This window comes from Copadichromis virginalis, linkage group LG6 (assembly GCF_057382275.1).
Source record: "Copadichromis virginalis isolate Kocher_CV1m ecotype Utaka linkage group LG6, C_Virginalis_male_GT1.1, whole genome shotgun sequence".
NCBI lineage: Eukaryota > Metazoa > Chordata > Actinopteri > Cichliformes > Cichlidae > Copadichromis > Copadichromis virginalis.
The window spans coordinates 29,912,838-29,931,401 of record NC_140623.1 but is presented as its reverse complement, the minus strand read 5'-3'; the positions used below and the strand labels follow the sequence as shown (position 1 = coordinate 29,931,401).

The window sequence follows — 18,564 nt, the reverse complement described above, 5'->3', positions numbered from 1 at the left end:
GTGTTGTCTGGCTTCATGGACAGATAGAGCTGGGTGTCATCAGCATAGCAGTGAAAATGTATGCTATGTCTTCTAATGATGCTGCCTAAGGGAAGCATGTATAATGTAAACAGAATTGGTCCTAGCACTGAACCCTGTGGAACTCCATAATTAACCTCAGTGTGTGAAGAGGACTCTCCATTTACATGCACAAATTGGAGTCTATTAGATAGATATGATACAAACCACTGCAGTGCAGTACCTGAAATACCTACAGCATGTTCTAATCGCTCTAATAGGATATTATGGTCGACAGTATCGAATGCTGCACTAAGGTCTAGCAGGACAAGCACAGAGATGAGTCCACTGTCAGAGGCCATAAGAAGATCATTTGTAACCTTCACTAAAGCTCTTTCTGTGCTGTGATGAGCTCTGAAACCTGACTGAAACTCTTCAAATAAACCATTCCTCTGCAGATGATCTGTTAGCTGTTTGACAACTACTCTTTCAAGGATTTTTGATATGAAAGGAAGGTTGGAGATTGGCCTATAATTAGCTAAGACTGCTGGGTCTAGAGATGGCTTTTTGAGTAAAGGTTTAACTACAGCCAGCTTGAAGGCCTGTGGTACATAGCCGATTATTAGAGATAGGTTGGTCATATTTAAGATCGAAGAATTAATTAATGGCAGGACTTCTTTGAGCAGTTTTGTAGGAATGGGGTCTGAAAGACACGTTGATGGTTTGGAGGAAGTAATTATTGAAGTTAACTCAGAAAGATCAATTGGAGAAAAAGAGTCTAACTTAACATCAATGGTAAAAAGTAGCTGTAGATAATATTACATCTGTGGGATGATTACTGGTAATTTTTTCTCTAATGATAGAAATTTTATTTGTGAAGAAGTTCATGAAGTCATTACTAGTTAACGTTAAAGGGATGGTTGACTCAAAAGAGCTCTGACTTTTTGTCAGCCTGGCTGAAATAGACTCTGCAGTCTATTTACACCTACAGGCCAGTGGACACTCTTTCAAGGATGAGGATGTACACATCTTGGACAGGGAGGAACGCTGGTTTGAGCGTGGAGTCAAGGAGGCCATTTATGTGAAAAGGGAAAGACCATCTCTGAATCGAGGGGAGGTTTCAGTAACTTTTGGAGGTTCAGTACTGGTTCATGGCTTCATTTTCACATCACTACAGTGATTAAAAAAGATTCTCTTTTTGTCCTTGATGATTGCTGCCCTCGGCGGCACAGCAGAATATAAGCATCGTGAGGGGGAAAAGTTGTGGTAGTTTCTATGTAAAGTGTATCAGTGATTGGATGTGATCGCTACCGCTTATCGTGTCCTTGAGCAATGTGCACGTGATGTCACAAAACCTCACAGATTAACTATCCCATTTAACATCTGCATGATTCTTTTTAGCAATAGGGGGAAAGCAATGCAAATTACTGTGTGATATAATGAGCACTCTGATTAGTGTGAGACAGGCTGACTACTTGAATTTCTCTACACTGACTTTTCTACACAGTGTGTTGCTTGTACAAAGGACATTCAGCCTCGTATTTACACTCTGCCCAACATGGATATATGAAGAATGTGACGATCATTACAAGTGGTCATTGCTCTCTGGAATTGCTGCCAGCAGGATGTATCATCTATTTAAAGTGCAGAGGATTGTCTCCCTGTCAGGAATAGGCCATCTCTCAGCTTCCAGGTTAGGAAAAGTGGCACAGAAGTCTTTTCTAAACTAACAGTAGGTTTATTTATTTAATTATTGTTACCTAAACAAATAACATTATAACTTTTTAGATTGCAAAGCTTTTTATGCAAGAAAAACACAGTACAGCAGATCAATAGTCTGATCCCTGGCTCCTTCAGACTGCAAGCTGAAATATCCTTTAGCATGATACCAAACAACAAAATGGTTAAACTTATTTAACAATACATATGTCACGAGTGAAAAGAATATCAACTTTATGTAAAAGGATAGCATATATTTAGCCACAGTTTGTATTATGCACCTTTGCTACAAGAGAAAAAACAGTTAGGCCTTTATGAACCAGGCCCAGAGGTGACAAAGAACTAGGTCAGAGGGTGACAAGTTGCCCTGGCAATAGAGTTTAGAAAGGAGAAGTAAAGAAAAGGGGAAGTCTAGTGCAGAGCTGCACCGGAAATCTGACAGAAAAAGAGGAACTAGTAACATATAAGGAGATTTTTGTATTGAGGCTGTGTGTGACGTGTAAAGTACCAAAATAACACCTATATGAGACACATTTTTAGCTTCTAATGTTAGAGATTCTGCAACCAGCTTTGGGCTGTGCAGGGCTCTCTCTTCCGGAAGATGATTGAATAAAGAATTATAAATGTTTTGACCACTCTGTGTCGGGTTTTCTCTGTTCTATCATGGGGATCAAAGAATCGGGTTTAATAGACCACCGTCACCTTCACCCTCCACATTTTCTCAAGCTCTTCTCTGAGCCCTTGGTATTTCTCAAGCTTCTCGTATTCCTTCTTCCTGATGTTGCTGTCATTTGGAACCGCTACATCTATCACTACGGCTGCCTTCTTCTGTTTGTCTACCACCACTATGTCCGGTTGGTTAGCCACCACCAGTTTGTCCATCTGTATCTTGAAGTCCCACAGGATCTTAGCTCGGTCATTCTCTACCACCCTAAGGGGCGTCTTCCATTTTGATCTCAGGACTTCCAGGCCATACTCGGCACAGATGTTTCTGTATACTATGCCGGCCACTTGGTTATGGCGTTCCATGTATGCCCTGCCTGCTAGCATCCTGCACCCTGCTATTATGTGCTGGCTGGCTGGCTGGCTGGCTGGCTGGCTGGCTGGCTGGATGGATGGATGGATGGATGGATAGATAGATAGATAGATAGATAGATAGATAGATAGATAGATAGATAGATAGATAGATAGATAGATAGATAGATAGATAGATAGATAGATAGATAGATAGACTCAGTAAATGTTTTCCTCACAGTCTAAATTGCTAATGTTTTCAAGGTTAAATTTCACACACCGATACAAACTTATGACAACATAATCTTTTTGTATAACATGAACATGAGTATTTTGAGCACAATATTTCTTTTGATGTGCTTTGCATTGCAAAAACACTTATTTCCACATACAATGGGTAAAATAGGTATTAAATACATTTCTAGGTAAATATTTTTCTACAGGTGCAATTGACATGAAAATTTCACCACATGTTGGTTGTAACCCATCCAATCCACACATGTAAAGACAGCAAACCATAGATACCCATCAATTAGGTTATGCTAAATAATGAGAAATCATTATTGTCTTATTGGAATGTTCAAACTCATTTCTTCGGTAGATAGCAGCAGTTTCTCTTAATCAAAGGTCTCTCTGTACTTTTTCCTATTTATTCCTCTTTCAGTTATATGAAGCGTGCCAGTGCTGAATGTTAAAAAATATCCTCACACCACGATGAACCCACTTCCAAACTTTATTGTTGATATGGTGTTTTTTGGGTGATATTCAATGCCTTTTGACCTCCAAGCAAGCTTTGTATTAAGGCATCTAAAGAGTTTAGTTTTTTTCTCATCTGACCAGACTATATTCACATCATATTTCACAGAGTTGTCAAAATGTTGTTCAGCAAACTTAAAACACACTTTGACTTGCTTTTTCTTCACCAATGGAGTCTTGCATGCTGAGCGTCAGTAGCGGTTTTTGATATGGGTGACACGGGCGGTTGCCTGGGGTGGCATCGTGGTGGGGGGCGGCATCATGGGCATCGGCAAAAATAAATAAATTTGCTCATATTCATGCTGCCCCGACATCAGCCAGCGCATATTGGAAATGGCATAGGCACCGATCGGTTTTCTATCGCCCATTTGCTGGGAGTAAGGGCGCCCTCCGTTTGTGAGGTGCGCCTGCTGCTTGCGGCACAGGGAGGAGAGGGTGGGGCGGCGGGGGATTCTCTGGCATCTAATAACCAACTCGCAAAATAAAACAAAATAAAAACAAACCAACAAACATGAAAACACCAGACATTATAATACAGACTTATAATTTGCACTGATGTTTTTTCGAAATTCTATACACAAAAAGTGAGCGCCAGAGCGCCAGAGGAACGTTTGCCCGGGGCGCCAAACAAGCTAGGACCGCCACTGCTGAGCGTCCATATAGGTCATCGCAGTTGAATGTGTCACTTATTGTTTTCTTTGAAACAATTGTATCAGCTAATTTCAGGTCTTTCTGTAGCTCTTCACAACCTGATTGTACCGGAGGGACGTTTGTGCCTGGTGGGACTTTCAATTGAGGACATAGAAGATTTATACCTATTCAGAACCATGGTAACTGGGTTCTTGCTGATCGGAGCTGGCCCTGGCTTTTCGAAGATTGAAGAAAGAAAACCCCACAAGGCTAGCCGCTATGATGTAAGTGATGGGAAGGGCTGTGAGTTCTCAGACTGTGCTTATTGAACGCAACATGGATCTTGGAGAAGCTCACAGCTCCTCAACGGGGAATTGACAGACCCGGTGACCAGTGACTGACATTTAGATCGGCTTTAAAGTTGGATGGAGCGCGTTCGCACTAAACCCAAACAACCATCATTTCTCTCATCTGGCTACCCACGTTGCTGCTTGAAGGCCCCCGAGGCCTCTGCTTTCCCTGATAACGGGACTGTGTTTTCGACTCTTTACACTACACCCTTCAAGGCCACCTGGGTCGGCTGTACGACAGTTTAATTTCGCTCATCTGGGTGAAGGGACACTGTCTCAGTTGAACACAGGACACACATATACATGCATACACACACGTATACAGACACAGACATATACTCACCCCCCTTCCTCCCTCCATATGCCAAAAGCTTGCCCCCACTCGATGCAGCCACCCCTGTTGCTTGTGATGTGTTTTCATGGTGTTATGGTGTGAAGATTCATGTGCTTTTTGTGCTGAGGAGTTTGTTTTCTGTTCTTATACTGATCTCCCACTAGGAGCTCAGTCTGAGTTCTCCTTTTCTCTCCTCCATTCCACTATTGTGTTGTACATTTCATTGTTTTTTCGTTACGCTACCTGTTCTGACCTGTCAACCCAACGTGATGTTTGTGTATTGTATGTATGATCGGGAGAGGTCAAGTCTTGCTGCAGGCAACTGCAAGTGGCAAATAAATGGCTTCATCATCATCATCATCATCACCTTTTTATAGCCCATAAGTTGGGACTGAATCAGGTGATATTAATTTGCATTAAGTGGCAGGATTGCTTTCTTATTACTGATAGTTTTAAGTTGGTGTCATGACTTTTTGCACCTTCTTCATGTGTTCAATACTTTTTCCCTGTGTCAGTTTTCGCTATCAAACATGGATTAATTTATGGACATCTGTAGTTTAATTTCCTTGCATGTGTGGATTGGATGGGTTGTTACTGACATATGGCGAGAATTTTATTTCAATAATACCTTTAGAAATATGTTTACTCAGAAAATTGGTGACATGTTCAATACTTATTTTACTCGCTGTAAGTGTCCACTGCTTTCTGTTCTGCTTCATTTCAGGAGTTAATCTCATGGCTCTGTGTTATGCATTATTTTTTGGGCGTGGATGTTAAGTTATGGAGAAACTCTCTTCTCACATATCCAGAATTTTTCATTGGAACATGATTCATCGTTCCAGCTTTTTTCTGAGTCGTAAGTTTTAATCTCTCCACAGTTTTCATTTCTGCCACCATTTGGTTCCCCACTATTCCAGTAGCTGAAATACAAATAAAATTATAAAAGTTAAACTCAACAATTCAGTCAGTCTTTGGTTTTGTGTGACATGATATTAGTTAAAATAAGTTAGTTAATGTACTTAATGACATAAGAAGACTTTGTGGACAAGAAAGGAATTTAATTTGTATTTCAACCTTGTGGTCATGCGAGTCCCATCCACCCATTTCCATGTCCCCTCTGTCTCTGAGTCAGTCAGTCCAATCCACAAACGCATCTTGAGCTGGTTCACAAAGTTCTTTTTTTAGAAAGAAAGAGAAAGAGAAAAACTAAATGTAAACATGCAGAACTTAAAGTGATTCATCAGTGTATCCTCTGTTTTCATGCAGTTTCATTCACATGTGTATTGTGATTGAACACACACCTGTTCCCCTCGGCTGTTAATAATCATCAGGTCTGCACCTTTTTGAAGACAGTCTTGTCTGCTTTGTTGCCAGGATTTCTTCTCTGAAGAAACTTGAAACAAACTACCATTGAATGCCGCCCAGTTTTGTTGATAAGCTGTTTAAGAAAATCAGAATAAAAATTTGGGTTTACTGGGGGACGGGTAGCATCCATACAACTCCAGTCATAAGCCTTTAAAAACCATTGCTTTGGAGAAGAAATCAGTGGTACAAATTCAAAACACAAAAAAATTTGAAAAATGTTAAATTTTTGTGACCTCAGAGGGAGTGCTTCTCGGATTTAATAATTTATGTCTGGTAATGTTGCTCAAGTCAGCAACTGTCACTGTCTTGAGAAAGTTAATTAAAGTTAAGTTAGGGAGAAATCAACTTTTCTCTTCTGTCCACTTCTCGTTTTGAATCCTTGATGGTGTTACAGTAATTTGTAGCATAACACACTCTGAACCAAAACCACAGTATTAACATGTCTTCTATTAACATGAAGAACACTAGAGTTATTTTTGGAGCTGAGAAGCCAGTTAAACATCAGAAGGTTGTTTCTTGTCAATGCAGGTTAATGCCCCACTATAAACGGTCTAAATAAGCTTATATGAACGTATAGAATATTCATATGTTCACTCACATTAGCCTCAGTTTACATTTACAACTTTACCCTTCAAAGGCCTTTCCCAAGATACATTCTGCTTGCAAACTCCACACACTCCACACAAGCCCAGGATTGTTGTGCTAACCACACATCACTATGCTGCTCTCCCCCCAAGATCCTTAATCACTGTTAAATTGCTATTAGAGATCAAATAAGCAGCTGGATAGTATAGTGGTAAGACTACACACCTTTAGAGTGGGATTTGAAAGTTTGATTCCCACCCGGTATCCAGTAAGGGTCCTAGCTAGACCCCCCCATTGCTAAACCAAAGCCCTGGAATAGTGCAGCCTGTCCCAGCTCGGACACAAGCATTTCCCTACATGTTGTACTGTGTATGTGACAAAAAACTTGAATTTTAAATGGCCATTGAGCATTAAGAAATAATTACCTTGAAGCTTTCTCTGAAGATTGTCACTGTTTGTGGTCAGGTTGTCAAATCTTTTCTGGAGCTGTTCTTTCTCTTCAACCAGGTTGTTGTAACGGGTCTGTAATTGGCTCTGTTCAGTTTTCAGGTTGTTGTAACTGGTCTGTAATTGGCTCTGTTCAGTTTTCAGGTTGTTGTAACTGGTCTGTAATTGGCTCTGTTCAGTTTTCAGGTTGTTGTAACTGGTCTGTAATTGGCTCTGTTCAGTTTTCAGGTTGTTGTAACTGGTCTGTAATTGGCTCTGTTCAGTTTTCAGGTTGTCGTAACTGGTCTGTAACTGGTTTCTCTCGCTGGTCCCGTTGTCGTAAAGCTTGTGTAGTATCACTGTCTCCATTTCCCACTGAGATTTGCCTTGGGTGACTGTGTTGGACACGTAATCATTAAATAAATGCATCACCTGTGAGAATGTTAGCATGCTAATTAAACTTCTGTTGTACTCACAAAGAAAAACTAAAGTTATGAGTCCAATGAAGAGGAAAAGACACAGCAGACCCAGAAGAATCACAGCAGCTCTGCAGAAACTCTTCTTTACAAATTCAGCACCTGAAGGTAGGAGTCAAAATTTGTTATGTCTAAAAATGAAAAATGTTCATATCCTCAAATTTAATATAACACCAGTTTCATTTCTTCTCTTTTTTTTTTTTTATCAAAAAGTAGTACGTGATCATTTCTGCTCCTAAAATCAGTATCTGAGAATGGGTCTTGGTGTCAGTGACACAAATAGTGTTAGTTACAAAGTATTCGTATTGTATTATTTTCTCTTCTGAGCTCTTTCCAAACAAGCAAACACCGGCAACAGTGTAAACTTCGATTAACACTGAAATTGTCGTGGCTGCAACGGCAGACGTGTGGGGTTATAAGTGAGAACCCAAGATGCAGGCACTGCTGATGTGAGTGAGCTTTATTGTGGAGAGGGACATGCAACAAAAGGCAAGGGTCACGAGAACAGAACTGAGAAATAGTTGGAAACTGGGAAAATTTAGAACTAAACAACAAACCTGAACACAAGGAGACAGAGAGTAGAGGTACATGAAGAATGAACGCATAGAGGAACACGGGGAGAAAACGCAGCCAGAACAGCAACAAGCAGAAGGAAACAAAAGGCTTATATACACGGTAGAGTAATCAGGGAATAGGAGACAGGAGGAAAACACAGCTGGGAGAAATCAGAGACAAGGGGAACAAAACCAGACACACTCACATAAGACACGGGACTTCACAATAAAACAGGAAACTCACACATGCAAAGACACAGACTCAGAGACGCAGGCTTTACACAGAGACCTGACTACACTGGAACAGAGGGAGAACAGAATAACATGAGGGGCAAAGAGGTCAAAACCCAGGACCTAGAAATACCAAAACTGAAACACACACATCATAACATAACATAACATCAGGGATATAAATAATAAACAATTCAACTCACTGGGTCACAGACCCAGGACCATGACAGAAACTAATCAAAACTAAATTATTATTGTTATCTCAATCAAAATTAACAGCTAACAAAAAATCCACAACTACAGTAACTCTACAGCAGATTGCATTTCCTGAAATTAGTCTTTTGTTTTCTTCAGACAGTTTATATAAAATTCTTAATTTTAGATTTAGTTTTGTTTGTCGACAAAACTTCAGCAACATGTAATTGTAATATTTATAGATATGTTTTTTACCTGGGGGTGCAGGTCCAGTTGTTTTAAGTTGCACAGTTTGGATCGCTTCCTGATTCATATAAATGTCTTCTGAAGTTCTATGCTCACTTCTGTACTTTCTGTGACAACCTAATACTTCCTCTGTATTCTCATAGATTTCAGCCATGACTGGAGGTTCAGTTGGGTCTTTAAGTCTCTGAGGAGATCAGTGTTTTGAGAGAGTCTCTGAAGTTGTTTGTAGTTGATCTGAACGTGAAAATATATTGACACAAGCAGTTCTCTATTTAACAGGAAATTAGAGGACTGGTGGCATGCCTCAAGACTGTGTTTGTGTTATAACTCCATTCGTCTTTGCATTTGAATATGCACACAACACTCACTGCAGCGCTTTGTTGACTTGAAAGAATTTATAATATATCATACATGTAGTATGAATAGAAACAGTAGAGAAGGCCATCTTTTACATTATATATATAATTAAATTACATTGTATATGTTATAATGTGTTTTTAAAAAGTCCAAACTTCCTGTGTGACATTATTTTATCACATTACTGTAATACAATCTTTATGAGATCTGACACACTTGTTCAGTTGCTTTGTCTTTGTACCTAAATGCCTGCTAAAGGTCTCATAGTTGTGAAAACCATCACAACATTGTTTGTTTATGCACAAAACAAAGAGCATTCCTCATAGTTTTGTGTTGTGGTTCCTGGGTTATTTGAGCCAGTGTATTGAGTTTCTTTGGGTTCATGATTTATTTCTGAATTTATAATATGTGTTCTACATTGTTTAGGCCTTTAGCTTCGTATTATTTTCATGTGAATATATGTCTCAGTGTCCCCTTGCCCATCGTTAAAGTCTTCTAGCTGATTATTTTGTGAATACTGTAAAGCATTCACACTGTAAAGCATACTGTAAAGCATGTTATTGTTTTGTTCCTATTTTTTATCCTTCTTCTTTTTCTTTAAGTTGCCCTTTTAGGTCTTTTGGCCTTTAACTACTTCTCCATACTTTGTTCTATTTTAACTATTCTACTTTTTTTCTCTCCAGCTATACTTTCTATTTATTGCTATTTAACTTTTATACTTTTTAAAATATTCAGCTTTTTTGTGGCTTTTCTGCTCCCATTGATGAATAGAAATTAAAAACTTCCAGAATTCCACCAACACTTTGTTGTTTTTGAAATTCAACTGCTTCCACATACTTTCACTTAGAAGCACCATTCAAACTCAGAAATGCTCTCAAACCACTGGGCTACTACTGTATAATTCGGCTTTTTCATGCATTTTACTGTTTTCATAAAATCCCTACTTAAGTTTTTATTGCATCATGATAATTTTTTAGAAAATACATGCGTTGCTTTGGTTGCAATGCAATCAAGACTGTACTACTCTAGCTTTCTGAATCTGTTCCTTATGTTCGAACAAATTCTCCTTACACAATCAATTTCCCCTCTTCCTTCACAAATTAGATACAAAAATATAGGTCTCTAGTCAGAAAATGTGACTGTCATTGATGTGGGAGTTACAGATTTCTGGTAAATCTACCCAAAGCAATAAAAAGTCTAAGCACTGGCAGGACTGGCAGGGAAGAAATACAAATTTCACTCAAAATCAGAGCTGGAAGTCTCTAACCTGCCATACAAGAATGTTTAAATCACATGTTAACAAACACAAACATAAACAAAAGAAAAAAAACTGTGAACAAGTCTGAACCTTTTGGACTGCAGGAAGTATACTACTGTATTTTTTTAATGTACTGTAAGCTTTTATTTACTATGTTTTGTTATTTTTCATTGTCTCCTTCCTTTTTTTTTTATGTTGCCTTGTCAAAGGAAAAAATGGTGCTTCAGTGAATGCGCCACTTGATCAACATCAAAACTTCAATTAAGTTTTATTGACACAATAAAGTGGGGGTCCCGGGTGGGGGGGGGGGGGGGGGGGGGGAGACAGGATTTGAAGTGTGCTAGGACCAGCTGCTCTAAGCACTTTGTGATGATGGGGGTGAGTGCTACTGGGCGGTAGTCATTGAGGCTAGATGGGTTGGAGTTTTTGGGTATCGGGACAATGGAGGTGGATTTGAAGCAGGCCGGTACCACAGCGTGGGCTAAGGATAGGTTGAATATGTCTGTCAGCACTCCTGCAAGCTCCTCAGAACGCACTCTGAGAACACGCCCGGGGATGCCATCAGGACTTGCAGCCTTGTGGACATTGATCCTGCTCAGCACCGCATCAGAAGGTGTGGGGGAGGGGTCGGTGGTCCTGTAGTCTGTAATGGTCTGGAGTCCTTACCACATGCGTCGGGGGTTGGAGTTGGAGAAGTGTTCTTCTACCTTCTTTTTGTAATGGTGTTTGGCTTTTTTGATGCCCTTCTTTAGATTAGCCCTGGCTGTACTGTAGGCATGTGCATCTCCTGACCTAAAGGCGGTGTTGCGGGCCTTCAGGAGGAGACAAACATCCCGGTTCATCCAAGGCTTCTGGTTGGGGTACATGGTGATCCGTTTCTGGGTGGTGACACTGTCTGTGGTTTTGGAGATGTAATCCAGTACAGATGAGGCGTACTGGTCCAAGTCTGTGTGGGTGAACATATTCCAGTCTGTGTTTTTAAATCTTTCCTGGAGCACTGCGTCTGTCCCCTCTGGCCACACTTTAATTGTCCTCACAGCAGGTTTCACACGTTGGATGAGTGGAACTTGTGGACCTTGTGCACAAGGTTGTTTGTGCACAAGAACTAATTAATGTTGAGGAATTTAAGTATTTGGGAGTGTTACTAGTCTCGAAATTATCCCTTTAAAAAAACATGTTGAAAATGTAGTGAAAAGTGTAAATGTTAACATACGGAACTTTAGACATATCCACACATCATGAATAGACACAGCAGCAATTACATTCCTGTACTCTGTGATACTGGCTCATATTGAATACTGTATTACACGTTGGTCCCATACTAGTCTCGCTGCTATTGGGCCAATCGAAGTATGCAAGTGATGGCAAGCCACACGTGGTAAGCTCCACACCTCACCACCAGTTAATTCACTTTAGTTTACTTTGCCATTTGCTTTGGTTTTGTGCGTGTTTATTATATCTGAAAACGGGAAAAAGGTAAAATATCAAAAATCTGCTTCCATAATATAAATATCATTAAATAACTTTAGAAAAACTTCCACTTGACTCTTTACATGTAATGTTGTAAAAATATATATTTTATTGTTTAATTAATCTGAAAATGTTAGTCTGCCAAATGTGCAGCAATTGAATTTATTTATTCTCTTTATCTGATAGTTTGTGGGGTCCAGTTAGAATGTATAACTGCATCTCTACCAGTTTCTCTGCACTCCAGCCTCTTCTGTGCCATGTGAAGGGATTTCCCTTAGGGCAGGAGAAATTATCTCCACGAAAAGGAACAGGTTCGGCCATCGCACACTAGAACAAATTCTCTTCTTAAATAAAAATGAAAAAGGGCTACTTTAAATGCATCATGTTTTTAATTTGCAAGTTCATAAGCATTTTCCCTTTCCAGTTCACAATCAATTCTACCCCAAGGTCAGAAATATGTCTTGGAAATTTTCCCTAATATAATATTATTTATAAATATACCCGTGTAGCGGTTAATTGCATAAGTGCATGGAGGCAGGACCTCAGAGCAGAATAATACTCCATAATGTGTTGTACATTATTATATGTATATTTTATGTAATGTGGTATTTTTCAATTATTGTATTTACCAACATCAATAAGTCACAAGCAAAGAAAGACCACACCAGTGCATGTTTGAACAAGGAAAGTTTACTGGTCAAAATTATTTATTAAACAAATAAACCACATTTTTTTAACCACCAAAGAATACAAGTTCAAAGCAACACAACGGCGGCCCAATATCAGACAGAATTCCACTCTGTAGAGTGGGCAATCATAATGAAGCAGTTGGTTTTATTTTGTGGATTCAAGCTGCTCTTCATATTTTTGGCCACCAGATGTCACCAGAGAGGACTGTGTTGAAAAGCTTCGAGTAGTGAACTGTTTTTCAATACAAGCTTCAGTGCTTCAGAAAGCTTCATTTGGCCATCATTAGTGTGCACACATATTAACACTGCAAGGTCAAAGTTCTGTTTTATGTTATATTTATACATCTTTCTTAGTTTGAGTTACCTGGGGTTTGGCTTCTCCTTCCTGGCTGGCAAAAAGTGACAGACGACTGACAGCCTAATTGGATGAATCTGTTTTCACTCTTGTATGCTTTTCATACAAGTTTCACACAAGACAGATACAAACTTTATAAGATTGAGATATGTCTTTTCCATATGTGTCATCTCATCTCAGTATTTGTTGGGTGTGGATGTTAAGTTAAGGAGAAACTCTCTTCTCACATATCCAGAATTGTCTATTGGAACATGGTGGATCATTCCAGCTGTCTTCTGCATTGTAATTATTTATCTCTCCACAATTTTGCTGTGTGCCACCATTTGGCTCTTTATTCCCCTGATTCCAGTAGCTGTGTGACAAAGTGGCTAGAACGGAATTGATTTGCCATTTGTCACTTGCAAATATTGTTATTTTGTGTTCTGTTATTTTACAGTCAGCCATAATGCTTTAATTTAGACATTGCTGGTGTAACTTCTCTTAACACACACTATCCCGGGTTTTGTTTGTGGTAGCAGTAGTTACATTCTTTACATCCATGCAAGGCTGGACTGGGACAAAAAATCGGCCCGGGCATTTTGACTAGAGACCGGCCCACCAGGATAAAGATTGAAAATGTGACGTCATTCAGGGGTAAAACCGCAAAGGATTCTGGGAACTTCTGGCAAGAGGTACTAGCGCACGCAGGCTTTCAATTGAACTCAGTTACACAGCGATAAAAAGAAACACAAAAAATGGCAAGAAGCTGTTGTATTATCAACTGCAACAGCCGGTCGCATGACAGCCACGGGAAGCCGATCGTTTTTTTTTTTAAATCGGATTACGTCGTTGAAGAGAAATGTTTTAAGCCATGTTTCCAAAGTAAGAGCCGACGGATGGTCTGGATATACCAAATATAACGTCTCAGAACACTCCAGCTCACATGTTAGTCTGCTCCAAGCATTCCCACAAAGGTCAGAGTTTTTAGTCGTTAATACGTCATTTTTCTTAACATAATTGGTGATATAGGTTACAAGCAAGTCTGGCGCTGAACAGAAATTGTTGCGCTATGCTCCTTTGTTTATTGTGCATAAATAGTAAATTGTCCTGACACAATATTGCGTTTCACTTCTGTTATTACCATGGTACATTGACAAAAACATATACTTTTATTCACAGGATAAAACAGTTGTTTTGTATCACTAATTGTCCAGTACGATTACAGCATACAGTATTATTGTCACTGCTACATTTCTGTAATGAACCAGAAATTATTTCCACTACTAATTAATTACCGTTGAGCTCAAAGGTCCTATTAATAAACGGTTAACGAATGTGTATTTATGACGACGATTTGTGAGACTGGTAAACTTACCTTTGTTCGTACGATGGTCTTTCGTTCTACACGGTGCGTTTCAAGGTCCTGTACCCATCCGTCGGTAAACTGTACCTGGGCTTGTTGCAGTGACCTGAAGTTACTAAACTTCATGAGTGTATGCACTCACTCCAAGAACCGTGTAATTATAAATCTGAGCGTGGTGAAAGTTGGGCAGCACGCTGACGTCTTTTGTCCCTCTGTGTGCTCGTAAGGGTCTGACCCTTTCACACCTTTGATTTTTTCCTCGTATCTTTTCTTTGTCTTTTCGTCGAGTCTGTCTTTGTACGGACCGGCATTGTTCTCCTTTTGTTTTGTACATTCCTTTTTTGTGCGGCAAAGAAAAAACAATAAGGTATTGGAACCGGAGAATGAACGTTTTGCGGTGCTGCAAATGCTTGCATTTGATGCGGTACTTGGATTGTTTTGCCACGAGTTCCCGGCATGCAATGCGCGAAAATCACGTGATTGCTAAACAAGGGGGCGGGTGCATTCGGCCTCCTCGGCTGTAATTGGTCCAGCCCAGAGTCGATCATGACCAATTGGCCAATCCAACACCTTTCATTATATATACCCTTCCTAAAAAAATAAAAAAAAAAATCCATCGGCCCATAAAAACAAAAAATCGCCAGCGGCCCACCGGGCAAATGCCCGGTATGCCTGATGGCCAGTCCAGCTATGCATCCATGCATGTGTTTTAAAGCAAACACTATACCATCAGATCATCTGAATTTTCTTCTGTTTACAGGCACATGTCTGGTAAATTATGTTTCTTTATGTTGCTTTGGTTATACTCAGTGTATTCAGGTCCTATATGGGAGACAGGTGTATGGGGAGGGCCGCCCACTACTTCCTGTTTATACAGGGTCATGAGGTCAATGATTGCATCGCTGGGTGTAACCAAATGGAGGGTTTTTCATTTTGTATAGTATTGTTTTCTTTTCTCATGCAAAGCTCTGTAGTGCCTAAGCATGGATGAGGTGTTGTTGTTATATCCCAGCTCCCTGGCACATAGCAAACACTTCACCTTGTACAAAAGTAAAGACAGCTTAACATAAATTGTATTGCACCATCAGTATTATGAAAATACATCTTCTGTAGAAATACCTTGTTGGGAGGAATAAGATCAAAATGTTCCCACACAGGGGAGGACATCCTCCTCTTCTTAGCTGGCTCCATTCTCTCCTGACTTTCTCTCCTCACTCTCATAAACCTCCAAACTCTCACTAACCGCAACTCTCCATCAAACACCTACATTTTGAATGAAGTCTGAGGGGTTTATATCGCTGTCATATCTCGCGGCAAAGTTCGAACCACGTCATGAACCAGTCATGTGGTACAGCCGGGCAGCGAGGCTTCGGAAGTCATCATTTTCAGCTCCTCCCATAAATGAAGCAAGCCTCGATACGCGCATCGCGGAAACGCCCCCTCCATTACTCGACACAAGCTTCGAAGCCTCGATACAGAACGTCCCATCACTACTTAAAAGAACTTCAATCGTCTGCTAATGCTATTTACTTATCACCTTCCTTGCTGCTTAAGTTATGCTACATCACAAGCTGTACCTAATACAGATAAAATTATAAGAATTAAGCTCAACAATTCAGTCAGTCTTTTGTTTTCAGTAACCTATTAACCCAATTAATTTTGTTAAAGTACACAATAACACAAAAATACTTTATGGACAAGAGACAGATTTTATTTTTATTTCAACCTTGTGCACGTTTGAGTCCCATCCACCCATTTCCATGTCCCCTCTCTCTCTGAGTCAGTCAGTCCAATCCACAAATTCTTCTTGAACTGGTTCACAAAGTTCTTTCTTAGAAAGAGAGAAACAAAATGTAACCATAGAGAACTTAAAGTGATGTATCAGTGTATCAGTTGTTTTCATTCAGTGTTTAATTCTTTGTTCTACACACATCTGTATTATGTTTGAACACACACACAAACCTGTTCCTGTTGATAATCATCAGGTCTGCACTTTTTTGACGACAGTTTTGTCGGCTTTCCTCCCAGGATTTCGGCTCCGAAGAAACTTGGAACAAACTGCCATTAGAGGCCACCCAGTTTTGTTTATAGTCTGTTTAAGAAAATGAGATTAATCTTGTCTTACTGTGATCCATATAATCCCAATCATGAGCCTTTCAAAATATTGCTTTGAAGAAGCAATCAGTGGTACAAATTCAAAAAACTTCATGTAAAACAGAAACAAAAGGCACTGCACACAACATATCCAGTTTTACAAAAATATCATTGTATGTATTTAAAAGCTGTATATGTTAAAAAGTATTATGTCAAGCATTTTCACATTTTGTGGTCTCAGAGGGAATGCATAATTTGTCTTGAATAAGTTTTTGAGAATTTGCTCAAGTCAGCAACTGTCACTCTCGCTGGTCACGTTGTCGTAAAGCTTGTGTAGCATCACTGCCTCCATTTCCCACTGAGATTTGCCTTGGGTGACTGTGTTGGACACATCATCATAAAATACATGCATCGCCTGTGAGGATTTTGGCATGCTAATTATATTTCTGTTGTACTTACAAAGCAAAACCAGGGTTATGAGTCCCATCAGGAGGAAAAGACACAGCAGGCCCAGATGAATTACAGCAGCTCTGCAAGAACTCTGCTTTACAAATTCAGCACCTGCAGGTAGAAATCAAAAGTAGTGGACAAACCTTTTGTCACAGTTGCGGCAGCAGTCATGTGAAGTGGTGAGAGATGGACGCAAGTGCCGGCACTGATTTACTGCAAGTGAGCTTTATTTACAAGTGACACACGGAATGCTATGCAGAAGTGGGCACTGGGCTTCCGAAAGATTGTCATGAGGAGATTTTGAACAGCAAAATCTTAAAATAAAGTGAAAAAGTTTCTACATTGACGTTGAGGAAGACTACAGGAGTGTACGACTTGCTCTGCTCCTAATCTACAGCCGCGTTGGAACAGAAATCGAGGGATGAAGAGAGCGTGCCAAGCTCCAAAGGTGACAGCGCAGAGGGAGATCAGCGTTGGAATTATGACTCTGTAGATGGCACAGACACCAGGAGCCATGACCGTGACTGGAAATGACCACCTAATGCTGTTTCACTTTGCCATGCAAAGTACTTTGACACTCTGGAGAAGGTCTTTCCTCTGTATTATTGTTGTTGCCATTTGCATGTGAGAGCTTAGATTGTGGGGAAGATTAAAGATGAACACTCTCCACAAGCTTAGTTGTCTGTTCTTTGTGTGTTTTGATTAAAGAATGTTAGCTACCGCTCACTGCTCGTCTGCAGGCTTTATTTAAAGGAAAACTTCCACAACACACGTCACTGATGTAAAGTGGCTCATAATTTCTCACCTGCTTTGTGCTGAAGTCTACAATCAGCTTCTTAGTTTTGCTGATGTTTAGGAGAAGGTTATTCTTCTGGCACCAGTTCTCCAGGTTCCTGATCTCCTCCACATAGGCCTTCTCGATGTTATCAAAAATCAGGTCCACCACAGTGTCAGCTAACTTGACAATGGAGGTATTGCTAAGTGAGATAAAGGGAGTGACATGTTTTCCCAGCCTCACTGCTGGGTCTGTCTGTGAGAAAGTTGGGGATACACTGACATAGTGATGAGCTGAGATCTAGACCCTTCAACTTGGTAAAAAGATTTGAGGAGATTATTGTGTTGAATGCAGAACTGTAGACCACGAATAGCATCTTAACATAGTTTCCCCTGCCAGAGTCCAAATGGCACAGGGTTGTGTGTAGTAGATGTGATATGGCATTGTCCATGGAGCAATTGGTCTACTATGCAAACTGTAGTGAATCAATGGTGGCAGAAAGTGAAGAAGTGATGAAGTCTTTGACCAATCTCTCATAACACTTCATAACAAATGAAGTCAGTGCTACTGGGCGGTAATCACTGAGACAAGCAAGCTGTTATTTCTTTAGAACAGGAACAATCACCGACTGTTTGAAGCACCTGGGAACCACTGCTTGAGCCACACTGAGATTGTGAACACCGGTGTTAGCTGCTCATTGAGTCTGTTGCCTTGAGTCTATTGCCTTCCTGGTGTTCACTTTACTGAAAGCTTTCGTCACGGTGTGCCTTGTGAGGATTAGCGCCTTGTCTTCACTGGTGGACCAGTGAAGTGTCGGCATTCATCATTGTAGAGGCTTGTTGTTTATAGTCCGTTATTGTGCGCAGTCCCTGCCATAGGCTCCTAGAGTCAGACTG

At 40.1% G+C, this 18,564-nt stretch overlaps 1 protein-coding gene across 1 annotated transcript; it reads right to left on the bottom strand.

Moving 5' to 3' along the window:
- Window positions 1-5,488: 5,488 nt before the first annotated feature.
- Window positions 5,489-18,488, bottom strand: LOC146708061 (uncharacterized). Its single transcript, XM_085460791.1, has 8 exons — window positions 18,379-18,488; window positions 17,699-17,870; window positions 8,888-9,062; window positions 7,653-7,754; window positions 7,176-7,571; window positions 6,102-6,238; window positions 5,875-5,975; window positions 5,489-5,720 (listed from the first exon to the last, which is right to left on the bottom strand). The coding sequence occupies exons 1-8, from the start codon at window positions 18,486-18,488 to the stop codon at window positions 5,579-5,581; spliced, it is 1,335 nt and encodes a 444-aa protein (XP_085316917.1). The 3' UTR covers window positions 5,489-5,578.
- Window positions 18,489-18,564: the final 76 nt, after the last annotated feature.